The 12,826-nt window shown below is 35.5% G+C and overlaps 1 protein-coding gene across 1 annotated transcript in view; it reads left to right on the top strand.

Annotated features, from left to right (window-relative positions):
• The window catches only part of ALDH1A2 (aldehyde dehydrogenase 1 family member A2), an 84,531-nt gene that overhangs the window by 46,225 nt on the left and 25,480 nt on the right, over positions 1–12,826 (top strand). The window contains exons 5-7 of the mRNA XM_037502569.2: positions 5,453–5,514; positions 7,511–7,639; positions 7,767–7,880. Coding sequence (XP_037358466.1) covers positions 5,453–5,514; positions 7,511–7,639; positions 7,767–7,880 — 305 coding nt within the window. The remainder of the gene's footprint in view (positions 1–5,452; positions 5,515–7,510; positions 7,640–7,766; positions 7,881–12,826) is intronic.

The raw sequence follows: 12,826 nt of genomic DNA, 5'->3' as shown, positions 1-12,826 counted from the left end.
AGAAAAGGGTTATTTCATGGCCTCTTTTGAGCTAGCCATTGGGCAGCTATTTCTCCCTCTCCCACTCCTTTCTATTCTGTCTCACTCAAGGCCCACAGTTGGATGTTATTGCAAAATCATGCGATATCAGTTGAATTTACAGGGGTCTCGATGTTGTACCCTTCACAACCCTCTCCATTATTTCCTGTCATGATACTCAATGGAGCCATTTTCTCTGGCCATAAATCCCACGCTTTGACCCTTCTACTATGGAAACTCCTAATTATGATGATAAATAGTAACCATTACTATGATTTATTGAACACTTTCTTTGTGCCCCTTATATTATCTCTAATCTCATAGCAGTGCTAGCAGCAGGGGAAGTATTATTTTCTCTATTTTGATTATTTTTACCTATTTCAGTATCCTCTGCTCCTCTCATGTCCACAGACTTCTTTTGATAGAGAGCAGATTTTATTGGTTTCAATTTACTGAGGGAGAAATGGATTAATTAAGGTTAATTAATTGAGGTTAATTGATTTGCATTACTTTGGATTTTTCTCTGTAATGTGTCGACTTTGTGATGTTTGAGCAGAGAAAATACAGTTCGTGCTTAAAGCCAAATTCTACATAAATTCTATGTGACCTTATAATATATCAGCATATAGAAGAGGTTAGGAAAAAATTGCCCAGGTAATATAAAATTATTTGTCTAGTTCACTCCCTTCCCATTTTACCTCTTAAAGAGTAGGCTAAAAATGTACAAAGATAAGTGACTCAGACCCAAATGTTTTCCATTCAGTCAGCTCCTTCTAGGTTAGTATTGTCAACAGAGGATGCAGAAGGTGAAGTTTGTTTTTCACCAGAATGAGATAGAGGTGCGGTTTGCTCTGCCCACCTAAAAAGAAACTGGGGTATGAGTGGAACCTGAATTGGTGGTGACAGGAGGTGGTGCTGTCTGCTTCACAGTGATCTCTCTTAAAAGGTTCAGGCTGAAAAGAACCTCAAGGATTCTGTAGGGCCATACTCTTAATTTTAAAGACAAAGAAACTGAGGTCCAGAGAATAAACTAACCTTTTTTTCAAGACCACATGATGAAGTAATGGTGGGGCTAAGATATCTTCATGTCAGACTCAGGGACATGCGATCTAACTTCTGAAAAGCTACCAGCAGACTCCTGGGAAGAATAGTATTAGCTTAACTGTATAGTAACATAAAGTCTCAGTGTTTGTATAGACATTTATAGAGATTATCACTGTAGCTGTAAAATGTTCAGTGAGGTCTGTTCAGTGTCAGGATACACAGGAATCTGTATGGGGCCATAATGAGATAGTTCAGTGTAGTTGGTCTCATTGTTTAATACCGGGGTCATCAAAAGGGCTACTAGCTCCTCCATAGGTAATTCTGTACACAGATTACAGGTTGAAGATGAACTTCCATTGACTGAATTGTGTTGCATATTTTTATGGCATTAAATAGAGTCATTTCTATAGTTACTAGGTCTATAAAATTGGCTGCAGTTCTTGAATACTCCTAGTATTATATATAACTGGGAACCTTTTCTTCAGGCCCGTATTGATAAATTTCTCTTCAATTTCTGGCACATTTCAGATTTTCCTGGTATTATTAACTAAGCATTGCCTAATCATTATCTAGTTTAGACTGTACTAATCTCAGATAATATTATGAGAATAAAAATTGTGTCAAAATTTTTTCATAGAACTGTGAAATCCTCTTTAATATGTATTTTTTTTTCCTGGAGGAATTACTCAAATAATGAAACTTTTAATTAGCTAAATAACTGCTATCTCGCCTATGCCACTTGACAAGCCCCCATCAAAGAACATTTAACAGTGGCTGAACATTTCACAGAACAGGAGAGGCTTATTCTGTTACTCATCTCTAGGGACAAACGCTTTAAAAATATATTTCTGGAAATGGCCCAGTATACATATATTCAGTAACATTTACACAAGAACTGGGGTATAGTCAGAGGCATGGAGGGTGAGAGAATTCACCAGAGACAGAGCAGGGAGCAGAACAGGCAGTCAGACAGAAAACACTACTGAGGGGAGTAGCGGGTGAGGCAGGAGAGGTCTGCCGCGCCATGTGGTTTTTTCCCTGGCCAGCTGGGAATCGAACCTGCACTGCAGAGGGTGTGGACAGCTTCACAGTGCGGTGCTCAACCCACTGCACCACCAGGGAGGCCCAAAATAAATTTATTTAAATAGCAATAGCTGGGCCTCCCTGGTGGTACAGGGGTTTAGTCTCAGTGCTATCAAGCTGTCACCAGCCACTGCAGCAAGAGTTCGATCCCTGGCCAGGGAGCTAACCCACATAGCACAGCAGACCTCTCCTGCCTTACCTGCCGCTCCCCTCAGCAGTGTATTTCAGTAGATACACCTGTTCTGCTTCCCACTCTCTCTGGTGATTCCTCTCACCTCCTGCACCTCTGGCCTACACCCAGTTCTTGTATGCATAAATAAAATATTAAAAAAAATTAAAATAAAAAGCAATAGTGGTATATTTTTTTATTTTCTTATTTGTATGGCACCTCAGCTCTGACTGTGTGTGTGCAGAGACAACTTCCACTAACCAGATGGGAATACAGACTGAGCCAAGAAGAAACTGGGGCAGTGAGTGGGACCTGAGTTGTACCCTTTATCTGTTTCTCATTCAGTTCTCTTTTGGGAAGAAGTCAAGTACCAAAGTACCCTTTATTTTCTTATTTAATACTTAGAGGAAATGTAGGGTCAGAAGATTCCTCAGTCTTTTTCCTTATGTCAGTCTTTAGCTAACTCTCAAATCTGTGAACAGTTTATCCAAGAAAGTTTTCATTCCCCGTAACTCACTTTCTCTTGGGACACAATTAGAGTTCAATTCCTCACATGGTCAACTTTTTTAAGATTTTGAACTATCTTATTTTTCTTCTCTCACCTTTTCAGTAGCTTTCAAAATTGTATAAGTAATACAATTAAATTCTTAAGCATTTCAGGTAGGGGGAGGGTGATGCTATATGAATTATTGTGCTGTGCTTGTGCAGGTACCTTGTGAATTTTCTCTGAACAATTCCAGTTTCCCACATGTGCTGCTAAAATAAACACCTATGTTCTTCTTCAATTCATCTTCCCCATTTTTTTCCCCCTCAGCTTTGCACTCCATTTAGACATTACACTCTGTTCTGTGGTCTGTGATTCCATCATAGCCAAATTACAGAGTTTATTTGGAGAGGATTTCTTTGCATATGAAACTCTATAGGCTACCTATCAGTGTTATTGCTTTTTGTGAAAAATCTTGACAGGAAGAAAAGAGTCTGACATCACCACACTCATATCTTCTGAAAGAAAGCAATGAGAGACATTGAAAAGTATTTACTTAAAAAAAAAAACACACAACAACCTTTCTGAAGATTTATAAATTGAAGAAGAGTGGTGGTAACTTGTACTGTTGTAAAAAATATCTGTGAAAACTGTCCTGCATTGTCTATACTTGATTTTTAAAACATTACTCAGACTTATTGTTACATGGACAGTTTCCACATTTTGGTTATTTTTTGTTGCTTTACTGGTGATATATACAAAACTAGTATTCTTTGTATAGTTACTGAACCCTGCCTACAGTCTAATTCCTTCCATTTAAATAGTATACATTAAACAAAGTTTGGAGACAAATAGCATATTGGTGAAAAACTGCATGTATATATATGTATGTACAGAGCTCTTCAAATGATTAAAAAATGAAAATGGCAAAGGATATAAAACTGTAGGGAAAAAATGGCCAGTAAGCATGAAAAGATATTTACTGCCAATATATTGGGTTGCTGGAAAAGTCATGACCCATTTTTGAATAGAAAACAGAAAAAATATGTCATGACTTTTCTGACACCACACTATCATTAAACATAAATCATTTTTACCTGTCAGGTTGAATGAAATTACAAGGATTGAGAAACCCAAGTGTTAAAGGGTAGGAAAATAGTTAGAATTATGTAACTTCTTTGAAAGGTGACTTGGTATATTTATTAAAATGTGAGATGCACATGCACTTTGACCAAGAATTCCATTGATAGCCATTGCAGCATTATTTTGAATAGCCTAAACTAAAAGCAATCTTTATGTCCCTCAGGAGAGCTTACAGTCGCACCGTTATTTATTGAGCTAGTGGGATAATATGCAACCATTAAAAAATGGCTACTTTATATGAAAAAGGTGAGAAAACTCCTAAATATAGAAGAACCTGAATAGCATCCTAGTTGTATTTAAAGGGGCGAGATGGTGAAGGATGCTACATATTTTTAAATGTGAGAAGAACTTCTTAGAAAAGATGCACCAGCTACAGATAACTGTTCATTCTGGAAAGAGGAACTAGAGATAAGATATCTAGAAGAGAGAGAGAGGGAGAGAAAGACCTTCAGTTATTTTTAAATGTAAAATTTTTAATTTAATTAAAACAATCCTGGGTGATAAGTATTAGTGATCCAGATACATCAGAGACAAGCATAAACAATTGCATCATTTCTCTTCCGCCAACTCGCACACTCCTCTTGTCTCCATCTTATTATTGGTCTTCATGAATGTTAACTAAGGGTCTCTCCTTTCTGTTGGGGGATGCTTTTTGACGGAGAAAACAAGTATCACTGAAGTGACCAAACAGTTGTCCATTGAGGCAAAATCAAAGATAGCCCAATACCAGAAATTACAAGTTATATGTGAACATGAGTCATTCTTTGGTTCTTTCAATTAGCCATTTAAGGTAATTTGTATAAACTTAATGGCATTTTGCTCAAGAATTTGGTTTGGGCCTTTTGAGTAATTATTCTAATGTTTATTGTTCCTATAAATGATCTCCTTTTCCAGTACTGACTAGTTCGAGGGCAGAGGCTTTGGGTTGTTGTTGGAACCTTCTTTGAAGTGGACTTTTGCCTTCTGGAAATAGTGCTGGTGCCCAGGAAGTACATTTTGACATCTGCAATGAGACGTGAAATAGACCTTTTTTTACTCCTCACTTTTTCCAGTTGCCTAATATTTATAATTTACCTAATAGCATTTTAGTTTTCTTTTAAAAAGTATCTCAGAAAGTTATTTAAATTTTTTGGGTAACTCAGCTTTTTAGTCAAATAATGGATCTTCATAAAGTGTCATTTCAGTATTTAATATAAAGTTTAGTATTTAACATTTTTCAGTTTCCTTTCTCTCCCTGTCTACACCCTAACTCGAAAGAACTTTTCCCTGCCATAAACTTATTGCCCACTTTGCCTTCGGGTCCTCTGCTCAGTGCTCTTTTGGGGTGCTTAGGAACTTTATCTGGAGATACCTCATGCCAAGTGATTGCTCTTCTATCAGCATTCATGGACAGTCGATTGAGTAGGATGTTTTTTCAACTTAATTTCTGCTTTTTACTGTCATCAAAGTTCTCCTGCATTTTTTCCTTCTAATCTGAATCTTCTGGGCATGACCATACTCATTTCTTTCAGATGGAGACTATTTTACCTTTACAAGACACGAGCCCATTGGAGTGTGTGGACAGATCATCCCAGTGAGTGCATCTCCTCGAACCTCTGATTTATTTTCATTTGAACCAGTTCTCTTAAAGATACATAAAACATGGGCCTCAGTGATGTGTGTTTTCCATTACTGAGGGGGAAAAAAACTGAGCTCATGTTGTTGACATATCTTTAACAGCCTCCCTGCAAATGCTTATTTGAACAGGTTAATAGGGTTTCAGCTCCGTTACCAGGAGTTGAGTTCTCAAGTCATGGAATTCTCATGATTAAAATAAGCAAAGCAAAGCCCAGTGTATTAATAACCTGCCCTTGGTTATGGATGTCTATTCTGCTTATGGAAAATTAATGCTTTGTTATATTTGCTTGTTTATTTTTTAGAACTGTGACTCACCATCTTTCCAGGCATATTGTTTTATATGGTCTTTTAATCCCATTCTTTCCCACTGTTTCTTTTCACAAGAATCTAGATAGAAGACTACAGAAGACACAGCAGTACAATTAACGTCACGGTCATAATTGAAACCATGCCGGGCTGTTGTATGTCTTGTAAAGGGAAATAGATGTAGTGCTTAGTGTTTGGATTGGAACATTAAACATTTTTTTTTTCCTCTCATACACAGCCTTGGCACTATACAAAACATCATTGAATCTTTTAACTGTAGAGCTAATCGTTCTGGCAAAGATTTCAGGGGAGGCTCAGATTAAACTCTTACAGTATAGACGAGAAGCTTTTTCTTGTCATTATATAGGAGAGTAATTCAAGAGGATCTTTGGCTTTAGGGGCCAAATATTTTCAGTGGCATTAATATTTTTAAATGATCTGTAAGCTCTGAGTTACTATGAAATTTATTAGAGGATGAAAACAGAAAATGAGAGGCTTAGGTTAAGTTCTTTTTCTCCTAACCATCCAGGGAAATCGTAGTTGGATCAGAACAGGGGTGAAGTCTGTCACCTTAATTGCAAGAACTCAAACCTGCTCTTCTTTCCCTTCCCATACTGGGAGCTACAGCTTTCACTGACAGGACAAGAGCTGCTTGTCAGCCAGCTCCGGCTCAATTACTGCGCTCCAAGATTTATATACTGTAGATGGAATTAAAACATCACTGTGGACTCCCAAGTTTATAAACAACTAAGGGGAAAAGAAATTGGGTGTTTGGTGAAGGCAAGACACTTGTATATTTTTGCAAGCTTGCCAGGGCCAGTGAGAATCTTTCAAGGATGGCAGCTGAGATGCTTCAGGCAGAAACTCATTGTGGTCAGGGTCTGAAGCCAGAGGGCCAGAATTTCTGTTTTCTTTCTTAATGAAATTATCAGCAACACCTGATAGTACTGAGGCTTATGCCTCTGCTTATGACAATGCAATCCTAATATCCTTTTAAAATCATTTTAAACCATTTTAGGCCCCAAATTCAGATACTCACATATATCGGTTAGTCTCCATCAGCTTATTTTGCAGAGGAAAGAAGACAAATTAAAATTTTTACATACTCATCAGTAATGCATTTTATTTTTTGTAATCATAAGCATTGTGTAATGATACATATATGCAGAGAAAAGGCGCTACCTTGAAAGGCAGAGCGACCTAAATTTAATTTTTAGCTGGGATTTTCTCCTCTAGTTCTTCCACAATGAAGAACTTTCATACCAGAATGGAAATCCTGGTGTAAAATTCCCAAATATGAGCAGAAATTTTCATAGACAAGATTTTGCTGGAATTGAAGTCTTAAAAACATAAAATAACAACATTGAAAAAAACAAAACAAAGACTCACTTTTCACCATGAGATTTCCTTTCGTGGGTAGTTGAAATACAGTAATTTGCTGAACAGAGAGAAAAGGAAAGATTTCCAAGGTCAGTCCTATTCAGTTCTTAATGAAGTAATTAAAAAATCCAAACATCTATACTTTGTGGTGGACAAGATTTATGTTGAGGACTAGTCTGAGAAATCTGAGAAGTCACAGCTTGAAAACAAAGTAGTAGAGGAATATTTTTCCATTTATCAACCTTTGAGATTTTTTTTTCTTTCAGTGGAACTTCCCCCTGCTGATGTTTGCCTGGAAAATTGCTCCAGCTCTATGCTGTGGCAATACAGTAGTTATTAAACCAGCAGAACAAACACCGCTCAGCGCGCTTTACATGGGAGCCCTCATCAAGGAGGTAAGAGAAACCACCTTCAGGAGTCGCTCAGACTCCCCTTACAGTTTGGGGCCTACTGGAGCACATCCCATTTATCGTGCTTCTTCAGCTTTCACAAACCATGTTTCCTCCTATTCTGTTTTGGTAGGCTGGCTTTCCACCGGGAGTCATCAATATTTTGCCAGGATACGGGCCAACGGCTGGGGCAGCAATCGCTTCTCACATTGGCATAGACAAGATTGCATTCACAGGGTCGACTGAGGTAGGTACTTGAGAAACCATGGATTGAGGAGCAGCCCTGAGGGCTTAAAAGCAAACTGAGAATGTCACCTGTAGGCCGGACACTGAAAGAGCCATGAGTACCAAGCCCTCAGAGGGCTGCATGGGCATCACAGCTGAATATCAAAAGGAACACACTGACCATTTGGTGCCACAGATCTCTGAGTGTTTTGTAATGCCATCTGGGTAAAACTGGTCTCAGAAAAACAGTACCTCATTGTATTTTGAAATTAAAGAAACACAGATATCAGCAGCAAAAGTGAACAAACAGATAAAACTATCCCAGAAGAAACTGTCTCAGAAGCTGGGGTTCTAGATACTCTTTCAGTCACAAACAATAATGGCAGAAGCTGGAAATCTAGTCTTTGCTAGAGTTTAAAATGGAAAAAGAGCTTTCCTGTCTCATGATTTCATTAGCTCCAAAGATGAAATTGGTAACTAACTATGCCCCATGAGCCATAAGGGATGATAGCAGGGGTCAGCACACTTTTTTTGCTAAAAAAAAAAAAATAAAAGGTAGGAAATACTGTAGACTTTGCAGGCAATATAGTCTCTACTGCAACTGACCTACACCTTTATAAAATAAAGTAATAAGCATAAGGTGGGCACAGGTAATGTATAACTGAGCACACTTCATATAATTTTTCTCAAAATACTAATCTTTTTTTTAAACCAACCTTAAAAAAAAAAAACCACCACAACTGTTTACAACAATAAAGCAACAACAAAATCTGTTCTTCGTTCACAGGCCACATTATAATAGCCAACAGGTCAAATTTGGCCTATGGGCAATAGTTTATCAACCCCTGATACAGAGGTACAAGTCTGTTTAGAGAGATTTCTCATGAAATACTACTTCAAAATACATTTGATTCAGGTAACAGAAAGAGAAAAGGTAGAGTCTGAATGATTTTTATCGAGTAGAACCTCACAGGTAATATCACCAGTGAACAAAGGATGTTTGCTGGTCTGGAACACTGAGAACAACATTTGTAATCTAAATTTCACTATTAGCCACATTAAAAAATACAAATAAAATTAATTTTAATAATATACTTACTTTATTTCTAAAATATCATTTCAATTTACAATCAATATAAAAGTCATATAATATTTTACATCCTCTCTTTCATACGAAGTCTTTAAAATATGATAAATATTTTACATTTAAGCATATCTCAATCCAGGTTAGCCTCTTTTTCAGTGTTCCATGGCCACGGGTGTGGCTGGTATTGGACAGCACAGGTCAGGGACTTGATTACCTCAGGTGATACAATCAATGACACTTAGCTACTCTGCTCATGTTAAAGATTCATGCAAGTATAAGAAAGCTGAGTGTTAATTTACATTTAGAGATTATTTTAGTTTTTGTTTGTCAAGAGTTCATCTTGTTTGTTTCCAAACCTTTTATTCTAGTTTACTTGTTATAGTAGTTTTGTAGTTTAATGAAATATAGAAATCAAGATGTGAGTGTGACAGGGAATTATCAACTATTGTTCCTTATTGAAACTAAATCTAATGCTTTGAAAAGATTTGCTAAGGGCTACATGTTAAGAAAAGCTGCAGTCAATTAGGAGTGGGCACAAGACAATGGTAAAAGGTTGAGGAAAAACATAAATCTAGATAGAGTGTGCACCTGGCTTGCTTTGCAAATGTTTTTAAGTCTTCACTTTAAAGAAATTGAAACCGGCAATCTTAAACAATTTTAGGGGTATGCTTTAATCAGAAAGGACAGGTGGACTCATAATTAAAGAAAAGTCCTTGGCCCTATATCCAAAGGCTGCAGAATCAGTGTACATATTTTTCAAATTAAAATGAAATATTTAAAATATCTTTCCCTGCTCTAACCTATTTTTCAATTAACTAACAAGTAGGTCCTGATTAAATCAGTTAAGAAGCGTCTACTGTATATATTTTAATTGTATTTTTTTTTATTGTGGTAACATATCTTTTCAACACTGTTTATGATTTTGGATATCATATCAGAGGTATAGTTTTTTTAATAATAAGATCACAATATGTAAAATGAGATATAATAACTTACATATCAGTACTTCTATGTGGTCTTCATATTTTTTAATAACCGGGTAGAATACTCTCAGCATTAGTGTCATAACTTACTGATTTAATCCTCCATTCATGTACACTTCAGATTTCTTTTCCAAATCACGCAGATTCTTGAAATAAAGTCTTTGAGATCCAAGAAAGATTTTTTCCCTCTCTATACGTGTATATTTCAGATACAGATATTCTGATAAGCACATCTTAGAAATGAAATTGCAAAATAAAAGGGTATTTATATTTTAACTTGTTTATTACCAATAAAACTGTGATTTCATTTATAGGATTTCTTTATGTATTAAGTGTGTTAATTTTGTTTTTTATAGGATTCCCAATTTGCTCCCAGTTTTATTAAAATAGAATTATTTGCTATGTTCAAGTTTCATATTTAAGTGTAGGCATATCTTTCAGTCTTTCTTTTAATGGCTTCTGGGTTTCCTGTAATCTTTTAAAAAAAACCCTTCAAGATTCTTGACCTTAATTCAAGTGGTTCTTAACCTTTTTTTCAGTACCTTTATAGTTTTCTTGTTGTTGTTTAAATTTTAAATCTTGTTGGAATTTATTTTCATGTATAATGAAAGAAAATGCCTAAAATTATTTTTTTAATAAATGAGTGTTCACTTATTTTGACACCATTTATTAAGCAATCTCTCTCTTTGTAGCTTATTTGAATAGAACATAACATTACATGATAAATTTTCATTGGTACATATTTCTGTCTCAGGACTCAAAATTATATTTGTCTATTATTTCACTCCTGCCAGATGCTTTAATTGCTAAGTTTTATAAGGTGGGTTGCAATATGGTAGGTGCCTTATTTGTTTTTTTAAAACCTTTTGACTGTTCTCCATTTTTTCAGATAAAATTTCAGATCAGTTTCAAAGCACCTTACTGTCTTCCCCAAAACTTTCATTGGCATTTTGATTGCCTATACATTTCATATCTCTGTTAAACTGGGGAAAGTGCTTTCTCTAAGCATTAACCTCTCATCTGGAAACATGGTATAAATCTTTTCACTTATTTGTTTATCACTTAGGCCATCATATAGGTCTTTGGTACTAATAGATAAATTAATTTCTAGGCATGTAAAATCTTTACCTAAGACTATTTCAGCCTAAATATTGAGCACCTTTTTGTTGTTGTTGTTTGAAGTCACAGTATCAAATATTGGACTGTTGTGTTAAATGAATGACCAAATCTTTCAGGACAGACAAAAAAAGATATATAGTAAATCAGTAAGAAAATAGTGCTTGTACCTAGGCTGCTTGGGTGCAAATCTCTGTTTTGCCTTTTAAGATTAAAAAAAAAAATTGAAGACTTTTAAGAAGCATAATTAAAATATAAGAAAATGCACCCATTTAATGAATACACTCATGTAACTACTGCTCAAATCAAGGATACCTCATACCTTATGTCTGAACACTCTTGGCCCCAGGAAACCACAGATCCTTTTTATTAATTTTGCCTATTTGAGAATTTCACATAAATGGAATATTATAATATGCACTTTTCTGTAACCACTTTGGTAGGGTTGTTGATATTTAGTGTATTATTGATATGGTCATTTATAATATGACAGGCACACAACAGAATTCTTTCATTTCTCATCCTCTACTTTTTGCTATTACCTCCTACAATTTACTATCACATTATATACCTCATAGTACATTGATATTTTTCTTGTTTTAAAAAATCAACTATCTTTTGTGCTTTTTTAAAAATATGGTAGATTCTTGAAATTTACATAGTACTATTATGTGATCCAATTGTAATTACTATATTATCTCAGTAAGCAAAACACATCAATAATGATAATATAAGCAGAAAAACTTCCATCCTAGAAATACATGTCATTGTAATAAAAAATAGTCTTTAAAAAACAAACAATATCACAATTAATCAAAAGGGTTCATAGGTACTTCTGTTTCTGGATATAAGGGGAAATTGGTACCTCCTAAGTGCTTTGCATATATCATCTCACTATATCATCACTTCAACCCCAGGACAGGTGGGTAAAGCATACCTGGGAGATGTTAAATTACCTGGTAGTGGTCACATGCTAATAAGTTGTAGTTCTGAGAATCATACCCAGTCTACACTCCAAATCACAGTGCTAACTGCCTCTCTGGCTAAGGGGCTGTAAACCATCTCACAGGAGGGTGAAGCCATTAAAAATGAGGAATGGCTTATCGAAGCGGGTATTTACGAAGGATAACCTATCAGTGGAATATGTTTTCTTGAAAGCCTGGTCAAAGGTATCTTATTTTGAGAGGTCATAAACTCTGCTGTAACTCAGTTCTTTTTTTTTTTCTCTGAAATTTTGTTTAAAATTGCATCTTTAACCTCCTTAGATCTCATTTGATGTTTTATAGGACTTATATCTAACACTCTGATATAGAACTTGAAGTTTTAAACCCAAACTATCTCAAGTCAATTCCATAAACATGTATCAAGTACTTACTAAATGTCAAGTACTAAGCTAGACCTTAAAGAACTTGTGCAATTCAATCTATTCCAGTTGCATATTCAATCTCAATGTGTAATTAATACAGTGTGCTGGTATGGGAGTATGGAGGGAGAGAAGAAGAATTCTATACCATTCTGCTTAAAATTTTATTTTAAGATACTTTCTAAGATCAAGGCTGGAAATTAATTGTCTTGATTAATTTACTTTTTACTTATCTGTGTGTTAAGAAGTAATGTGATTACGTCAAGGTATTTAAATTTAAATGTAAAGCTCCTTCATTTAAAGATAATACTAAGAAGATAATTTTACTCTTTAATTCACAGTTGACTTGTTAGTATTAGAAGTGAGGAAAATTTAAGTCTAACTTCCTTTTCTCTTTGGAGAAAATGAAACTGTATGTA

The sequence above is a fragment of the Talpa occidentalis genome, unplaced genomic scaffold, assembly GCF_014898055.3.
Source record: "Talpa occidentalis isolate TD23 unplaced genomic scaffold, MPIMG_talOcc4v2.1 talOcc4.11, whole genome shotgun sequence".
NCBI classification, from domain to species: domain Eukaryota; kingdom Metazoa; phylum Chordata; class Mammalia; order Eulipotyphla; family Talpidae; genus Talpa; species Talpa occidentalis.
This window is presented reverse-complemented; position numbering and strand designations above follow the sequence as displayed.